This window comes from Grampus griseus, assembly GCF_964374135.1.
Source record: "Grampus griseus genome assembly, chromosome: X".
Lineage (NCBI taxonomy): Eukaryota > Metazoa > Chordata > Mammalia > Artiodactyla > Delphinidae > Grampus > Grampus griseus.
In genome coordinates this window covers 18,454,498-18,475,971 of record NC_138999.1, presented here as the reverse complement: position 1 = coordinate 18,475,971, position 21,474 = coordinate 18,454,498, and the positions used below count along the sequence as shown (strand labels likewise).

The window sequence follows — 21,474 nt, the reverse complement described above, 5'->3', positions numbered from 1 at the left end:
GGCGTTCTCAGGCTTCCCTGGTAGCGCAGCAGTTAATAATCCACCTCCCAATGCAGGGGACACGGGTTCGAGCCCTGGTCCAGGAAGATCCCACATGCTGCTGAGCAACTGAGCCCGTGTGCCACAACTACTGAGCCTGCGCTCTAGAGCCCGCAAGCCACAACTACTGAAGCCACCCCAACGAGAAGCCCGCGCGCCACAATGAAGAGTAGCCCCCGCTCACCGCAACTAGAGAAAGCCCGCGCGCAGCAACGAAGACCCAACACAGCCAAAAATAAATAAAAATAAATAAATTTCTTTAAAAATTATTAAATAAAGGTGTTCTCTGATCTTTCTGTATCAGTGAAATAAATTTGAATTTATTCACAGATAGCTCACCTTTCTAATGGCCTATTCAGGCCTCTAGAGCAGCATTGTCTGACAGAAATATTATCTGAGCCAAATACATAATTGTTAATTTCCTTGTAGCTATATTTGAATAACTAAAATAAAACAGGTGGGATTATGTTTAATAATATATTTTATTTAACCTAATGTACCTTAAAAATATCATCATTTCCATAGGTAATTAATGAAATAAATCATCAATTTACTAGTGAGATATTTTACATGTTTTCTAAATGAAGTCTCTGAAATTTGGTGTGTCTTTTACACTTACAGCACATCTCAATTCCAGCTAGCCATATTTCAAGTGCTCGAAAGCCACATGTGGCTAGTGGCTACGGTATTGAACAGTGTAGCTCTAGAGTCTTTTATTTATTTATTTATTTTGGCTGCACCTCGTGGCTTGTGGGATCTTAGTTCCCAGACCAGGGATCGAACCCAGTGCCAAGTCCTAACCACTGGACTGCCAGGGAATTCCCTCTAGAGTCTTGATTACAGTACCTATTGAAATATTTTGTGATGTGCAGATTTTTAATTTCCACATGGTAGTCTTGGGAGCCTCATTAACTTCTGCATCCTCCTATGCTTAACACAATACCTCTTGCTGGATGTGAATGAGGAAGTCTAAATTCTTATTGCTATTGGCAACAATCTTATGACCAAGCAGACTTAGAAAGCATGAGACAGTGGATGTCAGAGTAGAGACAAAGGAAGAAATGTGATCCTTAATGGGATGGTTCAGCTGCTAGATCAACCCTTACCTGAAGTCCACATGATTACTAGATATTTTGGTTACACGAGCCAACAAATCTTCTTTATTGTTTAGGCCAGTCTGAGTTGATGTTTCTGTTACTTGTGACTAAAAGCAATTGGTGCCAGGAAAAAAGTAAAAGCTCAGAAAATAGTCCTGTGTTCACGGACTAATACAATCAAAATGCTGTGTATTTCAATCTATTTGAAGCGAGCACATTTCCCCCAAATTAAAGAGCATATAACTCAGAATGAATGTAATGAAAAGATCTGGTTCTTATCAAGCGTACCCAACTTATGTCTAGTATTAACCACTACAGAAGTTTTAAAAGCTACATTAAAGCCACAGGGGGAAAGATCGGATCATAAAATAAAAAGATTGGAACAGGGAGGAGTCAAAAAGTAAGACAAGGACATGCACTGGGGGTAGAAATGGATACACAAGAAGAAAACCTAAAATGTTGCATGTCAGAACTACCAGAACACAAGCTTTTACACATGGTGGCCGTTCTCATGGCCTCTTTACTTCCTTAAGCTATTTAGAAAGAGGTCTTGTCCTAAAGCTAAATGCACATTTTTCACAGAGCCTTCAGGAAGAAATTCATTTCTGTATTTGAAGTGAGTGTCTCCTAACAGGAAATGACTAAACTTTTTAAAATTGGACTTCTTTCCCCTTCCTCACATTTCACGCACCCACACTCCCATCCTACCCATGCTCAAATGGGGTACTGCAATTAGGAAAAATGGGAACAACAACAACAAAATTTCATTTCACATTCTAGAAGCCTGCGATAACAGGCCCAAATCTTTACCCAGCACCCCTCTGTGCACACAGGACCGATAACGGCGCATGTACAAACTGGCAATTTGCTGCTTCCTGTACAGCCACGTGGTCAGAAAAACAGGAGTCTGCTCTGAGTGGGCGCACTCAGTCCATATAGCAGATTCAGTGAGACTTACAGGGGCTGAGTTTTCACCAGGAATAAAAAGCACACCACGGTGGCTGGCTGCTCCTTAGCACTTCCTCACCACATCCCTGTTTTGTTTTTTCTAGTCTGACATCATTTGTTTCAAAGAGCTTAATGATGTCAAGGCTCAATCTGGTACATCATTATACCATGTTCACTGTATGAGGAAAATGACACAATTCACTATGTCTTCAACGATCTGAACTTTCTAATTATCAAATGACTTTACAGGAGCCGAACTGAAGTTTTCAGCTTTTTAATATCTGTAAAAGACGATTTGACTAGGATCACTAATAGGGAAAACAAGATTACAGGGGGGTTATTTAAGTATGAGAATCATTTAAATCTCAGCCAGCAGGTGTTTACAAATAAATAACCAATCTATGAATCACGATCATCTTTCTCTGCCCATTAATGCATAGACCCTACTTCATCTTATTGTTCTGCTGGTGCTGTCTGTGCTTAAACATAATAATATACTGCATTTCTTTATAAACTATTGGCAAAGATCGCTATTCCATAATAGAGATGAGCTGGCCCTACCCTGAGTCATCTGTCTTCTGTTTGACACAAGTGTTCTATCTCACTCATTGCCTCATGTTTCATAAATGCTCATTTGCAAAATTTTCATCTGTTCATTCATAAGCAGTGCATGCTGTGTCATCCTCATGGCCACTTGAAAACAAATTTGGGAGGTTTTGTAGGAGGGAAATTTTAAGACATTCAAACACATGACTACATTCAGCCTTTTTTAAAAAAAAACAAATTCTAATTCTTGAAGAGAACAAGAAATAATTTTATTTGCCAAGTAGAAATCTGAGTCTTATATGCCATTTAAAGAAAACATTCATGAAGCCAGGTTGCTGACTTCAATAGAGGGCAATTTTTCATCAGCCAGGTCTGTCAAATCCATTTTATTTCACAAATTGGACAGCCGTTTCTGTGTGTTCTCTATCAGCCATAGGAAAATGGTATTCTTTTGATTGGTCATATTGCGTTTTATTTTTGGATGTTCTCTCTTTTTTTATCAAGGGTGAGGAAAAATATCTAGACTGTATTCAATATTTTTGAAAGCACATGATATTTACAGAGGATAAGACCAGAATAAAATGTAAAGCATTTGACAGACACTACTTCGTGAGCCTTAGAACTATCTTTGAGACAAAATGGAGGAGCAAAGGACAGATATTAATTGAGGGCCTGCTACGTGCCAGGAACTAGACTGGGTAATTTATATAGGTCATGTCCTTTAGTCCTCACAAATCCTATGAAATGGGTATTCTCATCTCCATTTGAAAGGTAAAAAAGCTGAGCTAGGTAAGCTAAGTAATTGACCAAAAGTGACACAGAGGAGAAACGAAAGGGAACCAGGATTCAAATCCAACTCTGTGGCATCAAAACTCAGGCTCTGAGTGGCTTACAGTGAGGAAAAAATTTGGAAACCACCTAAATGGCAACACATGAATTGATGAAACAAACTGTAGTATATCCACACAAAGCAGTCACGGCAGATGATGGTACAGATCTATTTTTATTGACCTGAAAACATGTTAACGTGTCAAGTAAAAATGACAGATTATAAAAATAGAATACATGATCCCTTGTGAGATATATATATAATTTTATATGTATATTTGCATTTAAAAAGTTATCACCAGGTATTGGGATCTGAAGTATGTTTCTCCTCGTTAGTCATTTATAGCTGATCTACAATGAGCTTGCATCACCTGGATGGTTAGACAGATAAGTAGACAGACTGAGAGAAACACAGATACATAGATAGATATAGAATAAAGACATACAGATAGAATTTAAAGACTAGTGTTTAATCCTTGGACTCACTTTTCCTCCCTTCCATCTTTCACTCTTCCCAGTCCCCCACCTCTATTTCCTGGGATCACTTCCCAAAACAAACAACTTGCATGCTAAATAAATAAATAAATGTCTGGTGTTTAAAAAATAACATTGTTAGCACCTCTGATATTTGAAAAGCTCTATTTATACACTTTAAGAATACCTAATTATCTGCAACATACTTGCAGAGTTCAGAAAGATATGTATCTATAAATCTGTGTATCAGTATCATCTACACATTTACGTATTTCTAATCTATACATTTATAGATAGAGAGAATGAAAGAATAGTATGATAAAGCCAATACAGTACAGCAAAACAATAACCACCAGGAAATCTGGGTAAAGGGTATATGGGAGTTTTTTGTGCTATTCCTTCAACTTTTAAGTCTGAATTACCTCAAAATTTAAAAGTTTAAAGAAAACATATTTTATATTTCAAGCACATACATCTGGAACAAGATGATACTAATTTAAAAAGAGACCCTACTCCACCATTTGCTCTCCTTCTTGGCACTTGTAGCAAGAGCCCTATGACTGATTTTTTAATTCATCCTTTACAGTGCTTGTCACAAAATAACTTGAGATTTATTTGTCTGTGTCTTTCCCAGAGCGTAGAAATATATGGGGAGCCTCCCATTTTGTTTCACAAGGCCAGCACAATCTTGATAACAGAATTTAACAAACCTAGCACACAAAAATCCATGGACCAATATGAATCATAAATACAGACACAAATATAACAAAATACTAGCTTACTCAATTCTTAAGCAATGTCTTAAAATAATAAACCATTCATAAGCAGGATTTATTTCAAGATTATAAGGTTAATTTAGCACGAGAAAATCTAGAGAAGTTAAAAGAGTTACTCCATGTGAGTCTCTTGATAAACAGTGAAGAGGTTTTTCCTGAGCAATACCTTTTTGCAAACTAGGAATAACAGAACACAATAAAAAAGGTTAGAAAAAAAGAAAAAATATATTGGGGGGAATGCTAGAGGCATTACCACCCAAGTTAGGAATAAGAAAATTATACCAGGCTTCTCTGGTGGCACAGTGGTTAAGAGTCTGCCTGCCAATGCAGGGGACCTGGGTTCGAGCCCTGGTCCGGGAAGATCCCACATGCTGCGGAGCAGCTAAGCCTGTGTGCCACAACTACCGAGCCTGCGCTCTAGAGCCGCGAGCCACAACTACTGAGCCCACGTGCCACAGCTACTGAAGCCTGTGCGCCTAGAGCCCATGCTCTGCAACAAGAGAAGTCACTGAAATGAGAAGCCCGTGCACCGAAACAAAGAGTAGCCCCTGCACTCACTGCAACTAGAGAAAGCCTGCACACAGCAATGAAGACCCAATGCAGCCAAAAATAAATAAATAAAATAAATTTATTTTTTTAAGAAAAGAAAATTATACCCATTATCACTGCTATAATTCAACATTATTCTGAGAACCTAGTCAATATAGCAAAAGGAAAGGGAGAGACAAAAATTACAATTATTTCTTAATTTTATGATTACCTATCAAAAAATCCCCCAAACCCACCAAATAGCTATCAATTAATAAAATAGTTCTACCTAGATCCAATATAGATATATCAAAGCTTTACAACAGGCATCAGGAGTTGGCAAACTTTTTCCATTAAGGTCAGAGAGTAAATATTTTAGGTTTTGCAGGTTATATGGGCTTTATGGGTCATATGGTCTCTATATGCAAGTACTCAACTCTGCCTTTGTGGTGCAAAAGCAGCCATTGATAATGCATAAATGAATGGATGTGGCTGTCTTTCAAAAAAACTTTATTTACAAAAACAGGCAGTGGGCTGGATTTGGCCCACGGGCCACAGTTTGCTGACCCCTACTTTATACCACACAAAAAAAATGGGTGATTACGAAAAGTAACCATTTAAAACAGCAAGAAAATATATGAATACCTAAAAATAACTTTCTAAAGGGTGATTCTGATGTATGCAACAAAAATGAAACGGTGAATACTCTTTCAACACAACAATTTCATATCTGGGAATTTATCCTAAGGATACATTTAGATAAGGCCATAAAGATGTGTAAACTTAGGTATTATTATAGTGTTATTTATAATAAGGAAAGATATCTACTGACATAATCCATGTCTATGAGGAATACATTATGTGTTACAGCAGGTGACAGAGCAGCATGCGTAATATCAGCTATCTTTTATTTTTTTAAATATATGGCTGTGCATATGAGATTATGCATACGTACCCACACATGGAGAAAAACACCTGGAAAGCTATATATACCCAATTGCTTTATTAGCAGTTATTTCTAGGGGTGGATTTATGTGTGACTTTCTTTTTACTCTTTGCATGTTATTTGTGCTCCTTTTTACTTTCACGACTGAGCCTGGAAATAAATTTTTTTCATTTTTCAAAGTAGAAAAAAAAAACTTGTGCTGCTCTGAACAATTTACTCTTACTTCTATGAATTTTAGCCCATATACCATGTCCTCCTCAAACAAAGCCCACCGATACTGATTTTAGTTTTTACAATAAGACATTCCCAGAAATTCTTTAAATTATTATAACTGCTTCATGCCCTGAAGACAGAAATCTTTGGGCTATACCTAATATAAAAGGATCATCTATCTGGAAATATTGACTTTTTTTTATCCTTCAGTGATATTTCTCCAATTGTGTGTGTGTACATGTGCACACATGCACACATCTCTCTGTCTAGGAAGAAAAGAAGCCAGAGAAGGGAAACAGGAAACAGGCAAGAATGGTAGGTAAAGGACCGACACGAGTTAATATCCTGCAGGAAAATAAGTCTCAGTAAATTCATTCTTCAAGGTCCTATTTACAGTTCCACAGAACAGGAATCTCACCTGTTGGGTTATGGAAAAACTCTGACATTCTTGCAAATTCTCATTTATAACTTATGAAGATTAAGTTTCAGCCTTCTAGTAGAAAATGTAAGTCCATATGATTTATATCTAGTTGTGAAATTTAAGCACATTTTTCCTTACAGTGACAATAGGTATCTAATTATTTTGCCAATGGTTTCAGATGTTGTAACATACATATAAGTTGATACGTATTTAATTTTCATTAAAATTAATGAACTTAATTCTTAAAATCTTGAGGAAAAGGATATGGAGAAGATAGAAAAATGATGATTCTCAAAAATTTTCAGAAATTCTTTCAGGTGTGTTACTGAATGCAAGTTATATGGCATAACTCAGTTATAAGAAAGCGAAAAAAATATATACTATTTTTGCCTTCTCAAAACACTCACCTTACCTGGCCTTGAAATCTCTGTACTTGCGTTCTGAAGTGGTTTTCTCCAACAACTCAGCATAAAAATTAGACCAATTGTGAGCAGAAGATGCTCTAGCAAAAGATATTTCCAACTTTTGAAGAGTATGTGTGCATGCACGCATATATGAGTATGTGTGTGTGAGCTTGTCGTTGCTTGAGAGGCCATGGGGAAAGGACAGTCTCCCCAGAGCCAACTTAGAAGTTAACAGGAACAACATGACAAACACAAGGTCATCCAGAGTTCCCAAAAGTGATGCCAAAAGACAATGAAGTGTTAAGTACATTTTGTAAACCATGAAAATCCAGGACACAGTGAGCAAGTGATGAAGTTTGCTCTGAACATAACAGATGAATAAGTATACCAATATAACATGATTTTCATTAAGTATTCCTTTGCTCCCAACCTCAATCAAAGGCTATTTATCCTTCAGCAGCAGAACTTACTATTATCAAATGTGAATATAATGAACTACACTAGGCTTGCACTGAGATCTGAAAGATTAAAATTCCACAACTTTCCTTTCAATCTTCCACTTTAAAAAATCCTGGAAGTGAATTTAGTATAGTTAAAGAGTGAGCAGTCATGCCGCAAATCCAAAGCTATGTTTTTCTTGTCAAATACTGCTCTCTGTAAAGCACATCACCAAACCCCAGTAGAAACTTACCCTTCAACTTGAGGTCGACATTACGTCTCAGCCAAGGATAAATCCCATAGCTTGGCATATCTTCAGGAATTGGATTACTGTTTATCCAGCCATCACAAGCAAACCGGAAGAAATTATCACAGGGGTCCACAGACAGATTTACTTTACTCAAGATGGAAGCAGCTATTTAAAAAGAAAATCATAGGATTAATGACAAGCACTGAACATTGTGTACTGCTCTCTTCCAAATTAAACAATGATTTCATATCAACCAGTTCCCAAGCCTTGGCTTTTACACTTCCCCTCAAATGAAGCCCTGAATCAACTTCGCTATATTAAACTATTACATCCAGAGTGAGTGGATAAAAGTTTTAGTCATATTATAGTTACTGGCTTTTGCAGGAGCACCCCTAACATCTGTGGGACCTGGGATAGGAATATAAATGGAGTATAAGGTAAATTGTTTGCCAGGACGCGCGTGACATTTCCTTCCATTCCTTTCATCCTTCTGCAAGGTGACTTTGCCACTCTTGCCACCAGGATCTATTTCCCCTGCCATGAATCTGGGCTGGCCTTGTGACTTGCTTTGACCAACAGAAAGTGGCAGAGTAACTTTTCATGAGTTTCAAAACTAGGCCTTAAGAGGCCTTTCACCTTCCACGTTAAATCCCTTTGGAGCCCTGAGACTGCCCTTTGAAGAATCTCCTGGAGGAGGTAAGGCCACGCGAAGAAGAACCAAGCCACCGCCAACCGCCAGATGTGTGACTGAAACTATCATGGACCTTCCAGGCCAGGCGACCCTCCAACTGAATGCAGCTGTATGAATGAGCCTAGGCAGTCTCAGCAGAGGAACCCCACCAAACCCAAGGCATCATAAGAAATATTAAATCACTCTTGTTTCAGGCCTTTAAGGTTTGGGGTGGTCTATTCCACAACAAAGGCTAACTGAAACAGAAGCCCACATGTAATACCTAAATGTTGACAATATCTATTTACAATACACCTTTATAAAGACCTGGAGAGCCAGGTATGGATCCTTGAGCCCCTTGACATTCAGGGCAGCTCTCAGAGGACTGAAGCCCTGGAAGAGATCCAAACAGGCCCTAAAAGGAGGCTTGGGGCCATCTTGCAGGGAATTCTGGGTTGAGGAGGGGAGAGGCATGGCCAGAGCAGAGCAAAGTGTAACATTCTAAATGAGGGGCCCAGGGCAGGGGCCCCTCTTGCCCAGGTCTAGGGGCAGAACTGGGTATTTGTATGAGTTAACAGAAAGACACGATAGACTGATCTGCCATCTTTTCCTCTTTCTTAAGGCCACACCCGATTATATATGGAAGATAGTCAATCGGTAGGAAGTTCGTTCATACTTAAATATGTATCCATGAGCTTTAAAAAAACGTCTTTCGTTACAAAATGAGAAGGTCCCAAAATTCCTAATATTGAACTCCAACTCCCTTCCAACTGCTGGCTACCACTCTAGCATAAAGATATGCACCAAATGATTTTTTTTTTTTTTAAAGGCGGCCAATATTTTAATGACCTGGGAAAGACGACAGCCTGGGTGATTTTCATAATTAATTACTGCCAGAATACATTTATGTTTGAAGTAATGAAAACTCAATGAGTTTTCAGCTAAACTTGAATGACTTGCCAAAAAAATATAATCTGCATAAATTTAGATGCGCACATTACAGTTTGGTCATGTGTGTGGTTCCTCCAGGTTTAAAAGTAAGGCTACACATTTCTCTAGCCTACACTTTTTTGTTTAATTTATTTTATTGAAGTATAGTTGATTTACAATATTGCATTAATTTCTGCTGTACAGTAAAGTGATTCAATTCTAGCCTACACTTTCTATGAAAATTTCAAACAGCTTTTTGTCTTTGATGAAGTTAATAATATACAAACAACTTAATCTCTATAGAACTTCAAAATCCCCATCACGCTCAATCCTTCCACATCCAAAAAGAAAAAAATTGGTTTAGAATCTAAGGTTGATAAATTTTAAATTTACTTAATATTTTCATCTTTCAGAATTAATTAGGTTGCCTCCAATTACAATTTTACTTAGTTACTATTTTATCATTAATATTTAATATGCAAATTTGCTAGGACACATAAAATCTTCATTTTAGTTTATATTTGTGGCTATCCTGGTTGTGCAGCCACAGAATGAATCTGCTATGGAACACCTCAGGAACACGGATCATACAAGTTTCAGTCCCACACAATATTCAGAGTCACATAGAGGAACCCTCACACACATTTTTATTCACATAAGCACGTTGTTTTCTGGCCACCTTCCCAAGCCTCCCCCTGCCCCCAACCCTCAAATGTATCCCATCTCCTCAGTATTCTTGCAGGAACCTAAACTGCAAGATCAGCTCTGACCTCAGCCCTGGTATAAAGTGGGGGAATACATCACTCACACTGAATTTGGAACTGAGCCCACTACGTGGAAAAACTCCAGCTTCAGCCTCTCAATTCAGCACTCACCATGCACAGCTGGGCACAGGGCTGCACTTTCTGCAAGGGAACTGTGACTTCAAATTGCAAGCGACCACAGCTGTCAAGACACCAAAACTCCTCTCCCCTTACTCAGCTCCATGGAGAAAAACCATAGAGTCTTGTTTTAATAAAAGAAATATGATAATGAAGAAAATCTGTAAAAGGCCAAGCTATGTATTCCCTCAAGTCATTGCATACAAGGTAAATTGTTATTCAATCTCCAGCTAGTGTTTATCTAGTAGAAGTGAAGACACCACTCCTTATACCACCCTGACTTTTTAAGTTTAATCAGGGTTGGGGGGGAGGGGGTAACAATAAAATCACGAATATTGAGCATTTCCTCTGTGCCAGGAACTATGCTAAGCCCTTTTCAGGCAGTATAGCCTCATCACAGACTCTGGAGCCAGACCACCTGGTTTTGAATGCCAACAACCCCATGCAATAACTATGTAACCTTAGGCAGGTTACTTAGCCTCTCTGTATCTTAGTTTCCTCATCTGTATAAAATGGGATAATAATAGCACCACATAGGATTTTCATGAGAATTAAATGAGAAAATATGTGTAAAGTGCTTACAACAGTGTCAGGCACATAGCCAAATAAATACAGCTGCCAGATAAAATACACAATGCCTAGTGAAATTTGCATTTCAGATAAATGACTACTCTTATAGCGTAAGTACTACCAAATATTGCACGGGACATACTCGTAGCAAAAACAAAATTGTCGTATATCTGCAATTCAAATTTAACTGAGCATCCTGAATGAATGCATGTAGCTAAATCTGGCAACCATACATACAAATCTGCTATTACAATTCCACAAACACTTACTCGAAACTCTTGAGGCCAGATGTTTCAGAGCTCATAGATTCTAGAAAACTAATGCAACGCCTAAACCACAGATTATATAATACCTCCAGCAATGTCTGGAGCAGCACTCCTGCAGCAAGCACATTAATAATTCTATAGGGAATAAATGCATATTCTCTTAAGTGGGATGAACAAAGTCTAAAACAGCCTCACATGAGTTAAGATCCAGTTTTGCCGTCACAGGAACTGAGCTCGGGTCCAGTCTTGCCAACTGAGCATTACAACGCTCTCTAGGTACAGGGTAAAGGATATGGCACTGTGGACCTGGATTAGTAGTACTACCACCAACATTATTTTCTTCTAGTTTCACAACCAGTATGACAAATAAAAGTTCTTATTCCCATTTTACAGATGGTGAAACTGAGCTTAGGATAGTTTATGTATTTAGCCCATATCACATGGCCTGTACTTGGCCAGATAGATCATGCCTCACACTCATCAACCTCTCTGGCCTTATCCACTATCATTAGCACGCCCTTTCCTTGTTTCCTCGTTTCTTTGTATTCTTCCTCCACCTCTTATTCTGAAAGAGGGATTAGGATAGATGGAAGTAGAAGAGAAAAGGAAAGTCAAGAAGAGAAGCCATCTCGGAAAAGACTGGCACCTTCTCGCAAAAAGTCCAGAACGTCGCTCTCCCAAACTTCATCCTGCCAGCACACAGCGGCGCCCACGCAGCGCACAGCGGCACCCACGCAGCACGCACGCGGCGCCCACGCACCGCACAGCGGCGCCCACGCAGCACGCACGCGGCGCCCACGCACCGCCCACTGGGGCCCACGCAGCACGCACGCGGCGCCCACGTAGCACGCACGCGGCGCCCACGCAAACAGCAGCGCCCGCGCAGCACGCACGCAGTGCCCACGCAGCACGCACGCGGCGCCCACGCACCGCACAGCGGCGCCCACGCAGCACGCACGCGGCGCCCACGCACCAATCAGCGGGGCCCACGCAGCACGCACGCGGCGCCCACGCACCGCACAGCGGCGCCCACGCAGCACGCACGCGGCGCCCACGCACCTAACAGCGGCGCCCACGTAGCACGCACGTGGCGCCCACGCACCGCACAGCGGCGCCCGCGCAGCACGCACGCGGCGCCCACGCACCGCACAGCGGCGCCCACGCAGCACGCACGCAGCGCCCACGCAGCACGCACGGGGCGCCCACGCACCACACAGCGGCGCCCACGTTACAGTGAAGAGGACTGTAGCCCTGGTGAGCCTTTTGCTCCAGAAACAGCGGAAGTATCTTTTTAAATATTAGAAAGCCAGTCGCCAAGGTGAAAACTAAAAAGAGGGCAGCAAGGGAAAACACTAGCTGGCAGGAGACGACATAATCAATGTCATTCTTCAAGCTTTACTTTTGCATTATTATGATTCGTAATAAAGAGACAAAACTCATGAAATAAGTGGCCCTCCGTACGAAAAGTTGACTTAGGGTTTCAATTTGAGTTTGAGTTCAAAATTTTTAATTTTACACATCTGCAAAAACTGTTCCACAGACGAAGCACAAGGTGATGACGTGATGTCTAAAACCTGTCCTCTGATAGTCCCACCTGGTGCCCCACCTGACTCCAGGTCACCCTTGCTCCACTGGAGAAATCCCTAGGTCAGCTGCTCCGCTGGGAGCAGGAAAGGACCTGGGAATTCCCACATCTTTCTCATCCGTTCTGGGACGAGATCAAAAAGCTGAAACAGTTGTCTAGTCCCTAGACTCTAGTAGGTCTAATGTTATGAAAAAAGAGCAAGACAGGACCAGGGTCCAAGAGAGTTTCCTGGCATGGCCTCTGGCACACAGGCACAGATGGAGAGGAGCCACACATGAACTTGAAGCCCAGCCCTGCTTCTAACTCAGGATGTGACCCAGAGCAAGTTATTTAGCACCTAGAAGCCTACATTTCCTCATGTGCAATTGGGCCGGGTGATAGCACCAACTTCATGGGGTTCTTATGAAGATTTTTATGAGATGGCACTTGTAAGTCACTTAACATACTGCCCGGTTTAAAACATATATATATATATAGATAGATAGATAGATAGATAGATAGATAGATAGATAGATAGATAGATAGATCACTTAAGAATGGGACAAGGGACTTCCCTGGTGGCACAGTGGTTGAGATTCTGCACTCCCAATGCAGGGGGCCCAGGTTCGATCCCTGGTCAGGGAACTAGATCCCACATGCATGCTGCAACTAAGGAGCCCACGTGCTGCAACTAAAGACCCAGCACAGCCCAGTAAATAAATATTTTTTTAAAAAAGAACTCTAAGAGAATAGACTGGTGGTTGCCAATGGGTAGGAGGGTGGGAGAGGGTAGGAATGCAAGTTTGGGATTAGCAGGTGCAAACTGGTACATATGGAATGGATGGACAACAAGGTCCTACTGTATAGCACAGAGAACTATATTCAATATTCTGTGATAAACCATAATACAAAAGAATAGGAAAAATAATGTATATATGTATAACTGAGTCACTTTGCTGTACAGCAGTAATTAACACAACATTGTAATTCAACTATACTTCAGTAAAAAAATAAATTTAGAAAAAAGAACTCTAATAACACAACTGTCTAACCTAGTACCTTTGTATAAGGCCTCAGAGTTTAAAAGCCCTTTCACCTAAGTCTTTTCCATCTCAATAAATGCCACCACCCAACCACCGCCAAAAATCTAAGTATCACTTTGATTCTCTGAATTTTCTTGCAGCCCACATCCAATCCTTTAGCAAGCTCTTTATCTCCTAAACCCTCTTGTCTCCCTTCCCATGTCTTGAATTCAAGACAGCATCACTTCTCACCTGGCTTGCCGAAATAACCACCTGCCTTAGCGACCTTCTTCCATTCTTGCCCTCTACAGTCTCTCCTCTGCCCCAAAAGGCTCCCCAGAGTCGAGCTCTCCACACAGAGATCTTTCTGAAGGCTAATAAGATCTTGTGTCTCTCTGAAATCCCTCCAGAGGCTTCTGAGCACACTTAGGAAAACCTCAAACTTGCTGGCACCTGGGTTCCCCACTGACCCTGATCACCTGCATCCTGCCCCTTACCCAGAGGCTCTTCCCATTCCTCAAGTCCCCCAAGCTCTTTCCTCTACGGGACCTTTGCCCCAGCTGTTCCCCCCACCTGGAAAGCCCTTTCCTCCATCTTCACACAGCACTCCCTTCTCATTATTCAAAGGGCCCCTTCAATGTCATTTCCTCAGACTTTGCAATCTAGCCATCCTGTCACTTGCCACCACATTATTCTATTTTTTTAAATTTTCTGCATAACATGTACCACCAGCTGATATTTTTCTTGTCCATTAATTGCCTTGGGTGTTTGTTGTCTTTCTTCCCTTACCTGGTCATTCGGCCTCACTGCTATACTCCTAGAACCTAACTCAGTGCCTGGAGTGCAATAAATATTTGGTGCAATAATTCATTAATCTCTTCTCTTAAGGCCAAGAGGAAAGTGAAAGGACCATGTGCTTAACTTATCCCATCACTTTCCCCTTGGAAAACGCACACCAGTGTCCCTGGCCACTTAAAAATGGGAGTGGGGCTGGGATCCAGGTCCTGCAACTCTAGGCCCTAACACTGGTTTATGGAGGGCAAAACTGATAGATGTTGCAAAACTGAGGCAACTTTAACCGCTTGTCTTCACTTTGCGGTACCCACTGATACACAGCCTGTCACCTCAAGAAAAATTTGACTTGTAACGTGAAATAGAAGGACCCAAAGAGATTCCAGGTGACAGTGGAAGTATCGGTTTACAGAGGGTCCCTGCTTAGACGCAGACAGGCCAGACCCACTGACCAGAAGATACAGAAAGACTACTTGAGATAAATGGGAATCTGTATCCAGCTAAGGGGATATGAAGGTCAAGGTCTCCAGGTCTTAAGAGAGGCCATTCAGCCTTCCACACCCCTCCCTGATTTCCTTTATAATGATTTGGAATACTGCACAGCTGTTTCATTGCAAGGAAAAAGAAAACAGGAAACCTACATTCCACAACTTCACACCAAGTCTTGAAAGAAAACTTAAAATTTCATCAGAATTGCAATTCATACCTGGTAAACCTCAAGCAAACAAAATACTAAAAATACCGCCTGTTTTCTCTTCCACTCACCAAGGTACCATAATCATAACTTGACACAGGATGGAAAACTGACTTACCAGCTTCGATGCATTCTGGCTTCAGGCAGTACTCCGGCTTAGCTTGGAGGCTTAAGAAACCTTGACTCACTGAGAAAACAGACCAAAATAAAGAAATGACTGGCTTGCAGCAGACCACCACCAAGTAACCCACCGTCAGGCACGTATGCGAGACATTTGCTGTCAGTTCATCCTTCCCTGTGTTCACACCGAATTCAAAACTCCACCTGGCTCAGTGTCACAGAACCAGACTCTGGTCACTAGCTAAGTAACCTTGGTGAGACTCTTGGCTGCTCTCAAACTTGGTTCTCTTGAACATAAGACAAGTGGGCACAAGCAGACCAGTGCTTCTTAGAATGGGGGCCCCAGGGCAAGGGCAGCACAGCAACATCACCTGGGAGCTAATTAGAAATGCAAATGACCAAGCCACACCCAGACCTTCAGACTCAGAAACTCTTTGGGCGGGGCCCAGCCATCTGCGGTTTAACAAGGCCTCCAGGTGATTCTGATGCAGGCTCAAGTTTGAGAACCACTGGGTTAAATGATCTCTAAAGTCTCTTCTATCTCTGATTATCTGTGGTTTAAGTCTCATAATTTCACTTTTTGTTTACACCTACATTCTCATTTTAGTGATGGGAAAATTGAAACTTATAGACTGTGTCATTTGGACCAAATCCAGAGTGGAAGGAAAAAGCTAGCATAGGTGGCATTTAAAGTTCTGCGTCTTATCTAAACCACCCATACAGACACGGCCCATCAAAGGGGGAAGAGTAAAAATATATCCTATATAACTCAGTCATCTATCAACAGAGTCATTATCTGCCTGCCCTGTACCCCACACACCCTCCTCCCATCAGGCCCAGCCAGACAGATGCATCTACCAGACAGATGCAGCTTGGTGGACCAAGCTTCCAACTACTTCCACCAAAACAAAACCAAACAAAAACCCTGTAAGACAGAAGTAGCTTTTCACCAATGGCTTAATTTCCCCCATCTGCCTGGTAACTTCATCTAAATGGATTTCTGCAGAAGTATAGAACGGTGCCCTATTTGTAAACTTCAGGTAGCACCTGGGCATTAGCAGATGTGAGTTTAGACTTTGAAAATATTTGTGGTAGCCAAGGAAATTGTGGAGAATTCATTATTGCTGTACTCTGTGAGCAGAAATAAGGAATCATTTGGAAATGTGACACTCATCCTCCAGACAGTCTTTTTACCTGTGTTACATTAGAGATTCAAGAAAGCTGTCTATGGAGCAAACATCTCAGGCCTATTTTTTTGTTGTTTTTTGTTTGTTTGTTTTGCGGTACGCGGGCCTCTCACCGCTGTGGCCTCTCCCATTGCGGAGCACAGGCTCCGGACGCGCAGCCTCAGTGGCCATGGCTCACGGGCCCAGCCGCTCCGTGGCATGTGGGATCTTCCCGGACCGGGGCACGAACCCGCGTCCCCTGCATCGAGCAGGCGGACTCCCAACCACTGCGCCACCAGGGAAGCCCTCTCAGGCCTATTTTTAAGAAAAGAAGTATCTTGTCGTAAAGTTATATTTTTGATTTCTTTAGAAAGCAAAAAAAATGTAAAAAAAATATATGTGGAACATAAAGATTAGTATGGAATATTTCAGTATGCCTTGGTGGTAGAACCATGGAGTAAATTTTCCCTTCAGTCTACTTCTATATGGTTACCAAATGTTCTTTAAGGAGCATGTGTCTTCTTTTTCAGTGGAAAAACAAACTTTATTGTAAATAATAATATTTTATGATTGGGGACAATACCTTCTTGATACTAGCCTTGTTTTATTTTAGAAAAAAGATAATAAAATAGTTAAAGACATTCCTTTCAAGATACAAACTTCCAGTTATAAAATAAATAGGTCATGGGGATGTAACATACAGCCTGGTGACTATGGTTAGTAATACTCCGTTGTATATTTCGAAGTTGATAAGAGAGTAGATCTTAAAAGTTCTCATCACAAGAAAAAAATACGTAACTGTGAGGTGATAGATGTTAACTAGACTTATCATGGTGATCATTTCTCAATATATACAAGTATTGAATCATTATGTTGTACACCTGAAACCAATATAATAATGTTATATGTAAATTATATCTCATTTTTTAAAGTTTTAAGGAGTTATTTCTTTCATGGAAAATAATTATTGACCGAAAACCTCTAAGGAAGCAAAACTAAAATCAAATATCTTTACCTGATGATGAGTAAAAGAAAAGTTTAAGTTAAATTAATTAGGACACAGACAAACCCAGTCTCTGAAGGAAGAGCATCATTTCCATGGGGGGGGTTATCTTAAGACCCTGTAAATTAAGAGGGGTCAACAAGCCCAGACAATGTGAAGGTTTAAGTGAATAAAACAGAGACAACAAAAAATTATTTCTAATACAAAAAATGAAAATGTTACTTTTTGCTGGTTAGGGGCTTTTTAAAAAACTTAAAGAGCGCTTTGGTTTCTCATTTTAGATTAGTCTATAAGCAGCAGAAATGACTTCAGAATGCAGTGACATCATCCACATGAGCATGAGAATGACCATAAAGTGGGGGTCAGCAAACTATGTCCTGTGGGCCAAGTCCAGTCCACTGCCTCTTTCTGAATGGTCTGTGAGCTAAGAATGTTTTTTACATTTTTTAATGGTTGGAAAAAATCATAAGAAGAATATTTCGTGGCATGTGAAAATGATCCGAAATTTAAATTTCAATGTCCAGAAATCAAGTTGTACTGGAATACAGCCATGCCCATTTGTGTACATATTGTTTATGGTTGCTTTCGTGCTACAACATAGTCGGGTAGCCACAACAGAGACAGCACATGGCCCAGAAAGCTGAAAAAATTGTACATATCAAATTTATATAATGTTATAAACCAATGTTACCTGAATAAAAAATAAATCTAAAAGAAAAAAATGAAATACAATCAAATAAACTGGGTATAGGCATATAAGCCCTTAAACCCTAGGGCTCTAAGTTTGCTGAAACCACCCCAAGGCCAGTGGCTATCACTCTTACTGTATAAAGACTAAGGTTTTAAAAAAGAGATTACCCCAGAGCCTAAAATACAAATAAGAGGGAAGGAGGAAGGCCAGAAATTGCAGACATGTGACTGAACTTGTATAGGCAGAAAAATATACCACAAAGTTTACCCGGAAGTGCCTTGAAGAGAAGACGACCTTAACCAAAATACTGTCATAAAGAGCACTGTCTGGCAGGTCCCAGGAGATTTTCAGACAAGGACTTTGCTAGGTGCAGGGTGGGGGTGGGTGGCAGAGCCTGTGGAACTAGGCAGTGAAAAGGGGAGGAGGGAAGGAAGGGAGTCAGAAATAGTGCAGAGACATTTGACAAAAATATCATTCATGTTTTCACTTGAGAGTGTGCATTTATTTAAAAGCAAATGTCTCTGAATGTATTCATCCGAAAGGACATGGTCACCTGAAGCAATACTTCTCAAACTTTAATTTGCAAATGAATCACCTGGGGATCTTGTGAAAATGCAGATTCTGAATCAGTAGGTCTGGGGTGGAGTTCAGGCTCCCAAGGGATGCTATAACGCTGCTGGTCCACAGACCGCACTGAGTAGTGAAGGCTGAGGGAGGCCACACCCTTACTCTCTAACACCATTACAGCTTCTCTAAAGATTCTAAGTGAGAGAGAGCCGTGTTATTGGGCACATTGGAAAGTTATTTTTTCTATCTTAGGCAGGCCTCCTTACCCATAATAGCATCGCCTGGCTTGATGAATTTTACTGTGTTCTAAAAACTTCAGAGCTGATCCCAAAGAATCATCTTCTCTCAAGGAACAAAGATTTGGAATTCCCCAGTGGCCTAGTGGTTAGGACTCCACACTTTCACAGCAGAGGGCCTGGGTTCGATCCTTGGTCAGGGAACTAAGATCAGTGTGCCCACCCCCAAAAAAAAAAAAAAGATTTGCTGCCATCAAGAACATTCTGATAATATGCTACAGCCTCAGAATGTAATCATGAGAGGAATTTCAAAAAAGCTTCAAGCAGCAGTAACGGCATTAAAAAGAGCACGTATTTTTACCTAAACAATAATCATTTGGATTTTCAAGTTTGGGAATGTTTGCAGAACACAAATAGTCTCACTTTGTAGTCACTTCCCACATAGTACATACTCCCTTGACATGCCCGTATCATTTTTCCTCCAGTTTTGAATTTCAGGATAGGACACTTGCCTAAACCGCAAGCGCCGAGAAATCTCACACCAGTTTTCGAGAGCCTCAATTTCAGTCGCAGGAGTAGGAGGTTCAGCTGTACCAGAAAGCAATAAACCCATCTAATTTCCTAAATCTTCAGCCACAGAAAACATGGAAAGATGGTTTGCTCATTTTAGCAGAGTTTTCAACCACACAACCCTAACTCTTTTAAAGTTTAATTACTGGTTTTCCCCTGCCAAGATAAACATGGCCTCCTGCATCCTGCATATGCCAAGGTATGTTCCCAGGCTTGCTACATTTCAAACTGCACCTAGACTCTCCTAAATATAGGGCTTGGTCCTACATAACTTTCAGGCTAATGAAATACTGTTTCATACTTGAGCCGTATGAAACAAATACAAAGGCAAAGAGTCAAAGATTCAAAATGCCTAAAATTTTAGAACATTCCTCTCCCCTTTCTATTTTGTTCTGTCTCATAAGAATATGCTTTTAACATCACCCTCTGGGTACATCATTCTCACCAAAAGTCATTAAAATCAATGAATCACAATACCTTCCAAATCTTAGGAGGCAACACTCTATTTCCTTCATATTAGTTTTTAAATCTAAGAGAAAGGCAGAGTTAAATTTTTTATTCCACCAGAGTCACTGGGTTAGAAAGGAATTGAAGAATATCATTAACGGTGCATTTTTAAAGACTGATTTGCACTTTGTGAGTTAAATTTCATGATTCATTCAGGCAAACACCGACAAAAATCAAATGGAAAGAAATTCCAACATGGTTTGATCACAATGTAAAGTCTTTCCTCACAAAATAAATCAAAGTATCTGACTATGAATTCATAAACACTCATTTTGCTGAATGTAATGCATAAAAAATGTTTGCCCGATGCAACCAAATCCTCTAGCCACTCGAATCCACTTTATACCCACTTCACATTCTGGACTATGCATTTGGTACTTGGGAGTTTTTATTTATTTACCCTCCTAAAGAAAAAGCTTCCTTTCATTTGCATATTTAATAGAAAGTAAGGATGCACCACCTACTAACACAAGCAAACAGCCCTCCACCTGCATCCTGACCAGGTTTGCCAGAATACAGCACAAGGAAGCCACTGCACTAGCCCAGTTCCACTTACCTAGAAAGAGGACCGTGCCCAGCACCAGGGTGCCACCAACGAACACGGCCAGGGCGATTCGAGTGCCTCTGTTGGTCGTCTTCCCACTCTCCACGCTGCTCCCTGTCTCTGCATCCATTGGGAGAGATGTAAGGGCCAGGCAAGAAGAAAGTCGCTTTTTGTGGCTTGGTGGCTGGTCTCAAGAGTCTGTTAGGCGTTGACATCCAAGGTTCTCATGCTCTTCTACTAATGGACAGGTTAAAAAAAAGCCCGTCAGGATATGTCCTCTCGCCACCCTTTCTCAAATACTTCTTCACAAATGAAATAAAAGAAACCCAAAAATATTGGTCGCCTTGGCTTTCCCCCTGACCAGACAAAACAAACAGTGGTTGCTTTATCTTGGTGCTCTCCCCCCAGCAAGAGGGTGCTGCCCCTCTCAACCGATCGTTTGGCAGGCTCTTCTCTCAGGCGTTCCGAGTGTATATGTTTTACTATGTTACTGAACAGATGTTTTAGCTATTTAAATGTATAGTCACTTGGGGAGGAAAAAACGATTGTCTTTATCAAAACTGGATTCTTGTCAAACTCCCCCAAACCATGATAAGTTAGGTGGCAAGGATTCTTCCGACCCACTTCAAGATCTCAAAGAATCACATACTTCTTTGGCAATAATCATTCTGCTTGCCTGAACTGTCTTCATCAAAGATATTCTTTCAGTGTGCGAGTCCCTTTTTAAAGCCTTCTAAGAGTTCCTGGGATATCCTGGAGCATTTTATTTTAGG

General features: G+C 40.8%; 1 protein-coding gene across 1 annotated transcript in view; it reads right to left on the bottom strand.

Annotated features, from left to right (window-relative positions):
• Positions 1–20,831, bottom strand: part of PHEX (phosphate regulating endopeptidase X-linked) — a gene marked incomplete at both ends in the record, with an annotated part of 198,507 nt that extends 177,676 nt beyond the window's left edge. The window contains 3 exons of the mRNA XM_082680665.1: positions 7,912–8,073; positions 15,416–15,484; positions 20,714–20,831. Of these exons, the coding sequence (XP_082536791.1) occupies positions 7,912–8,073; positions 15,416–15,484; positions 20,714–20,831 (349 nt within the window). The remainder of the gene's footprint in view (positions 1–7,911; positions 8,074–15,415; positions 15,485–20,713) is intronic.
• Positions 20,832–21,474: the final 643 nt, after the last annotated feature.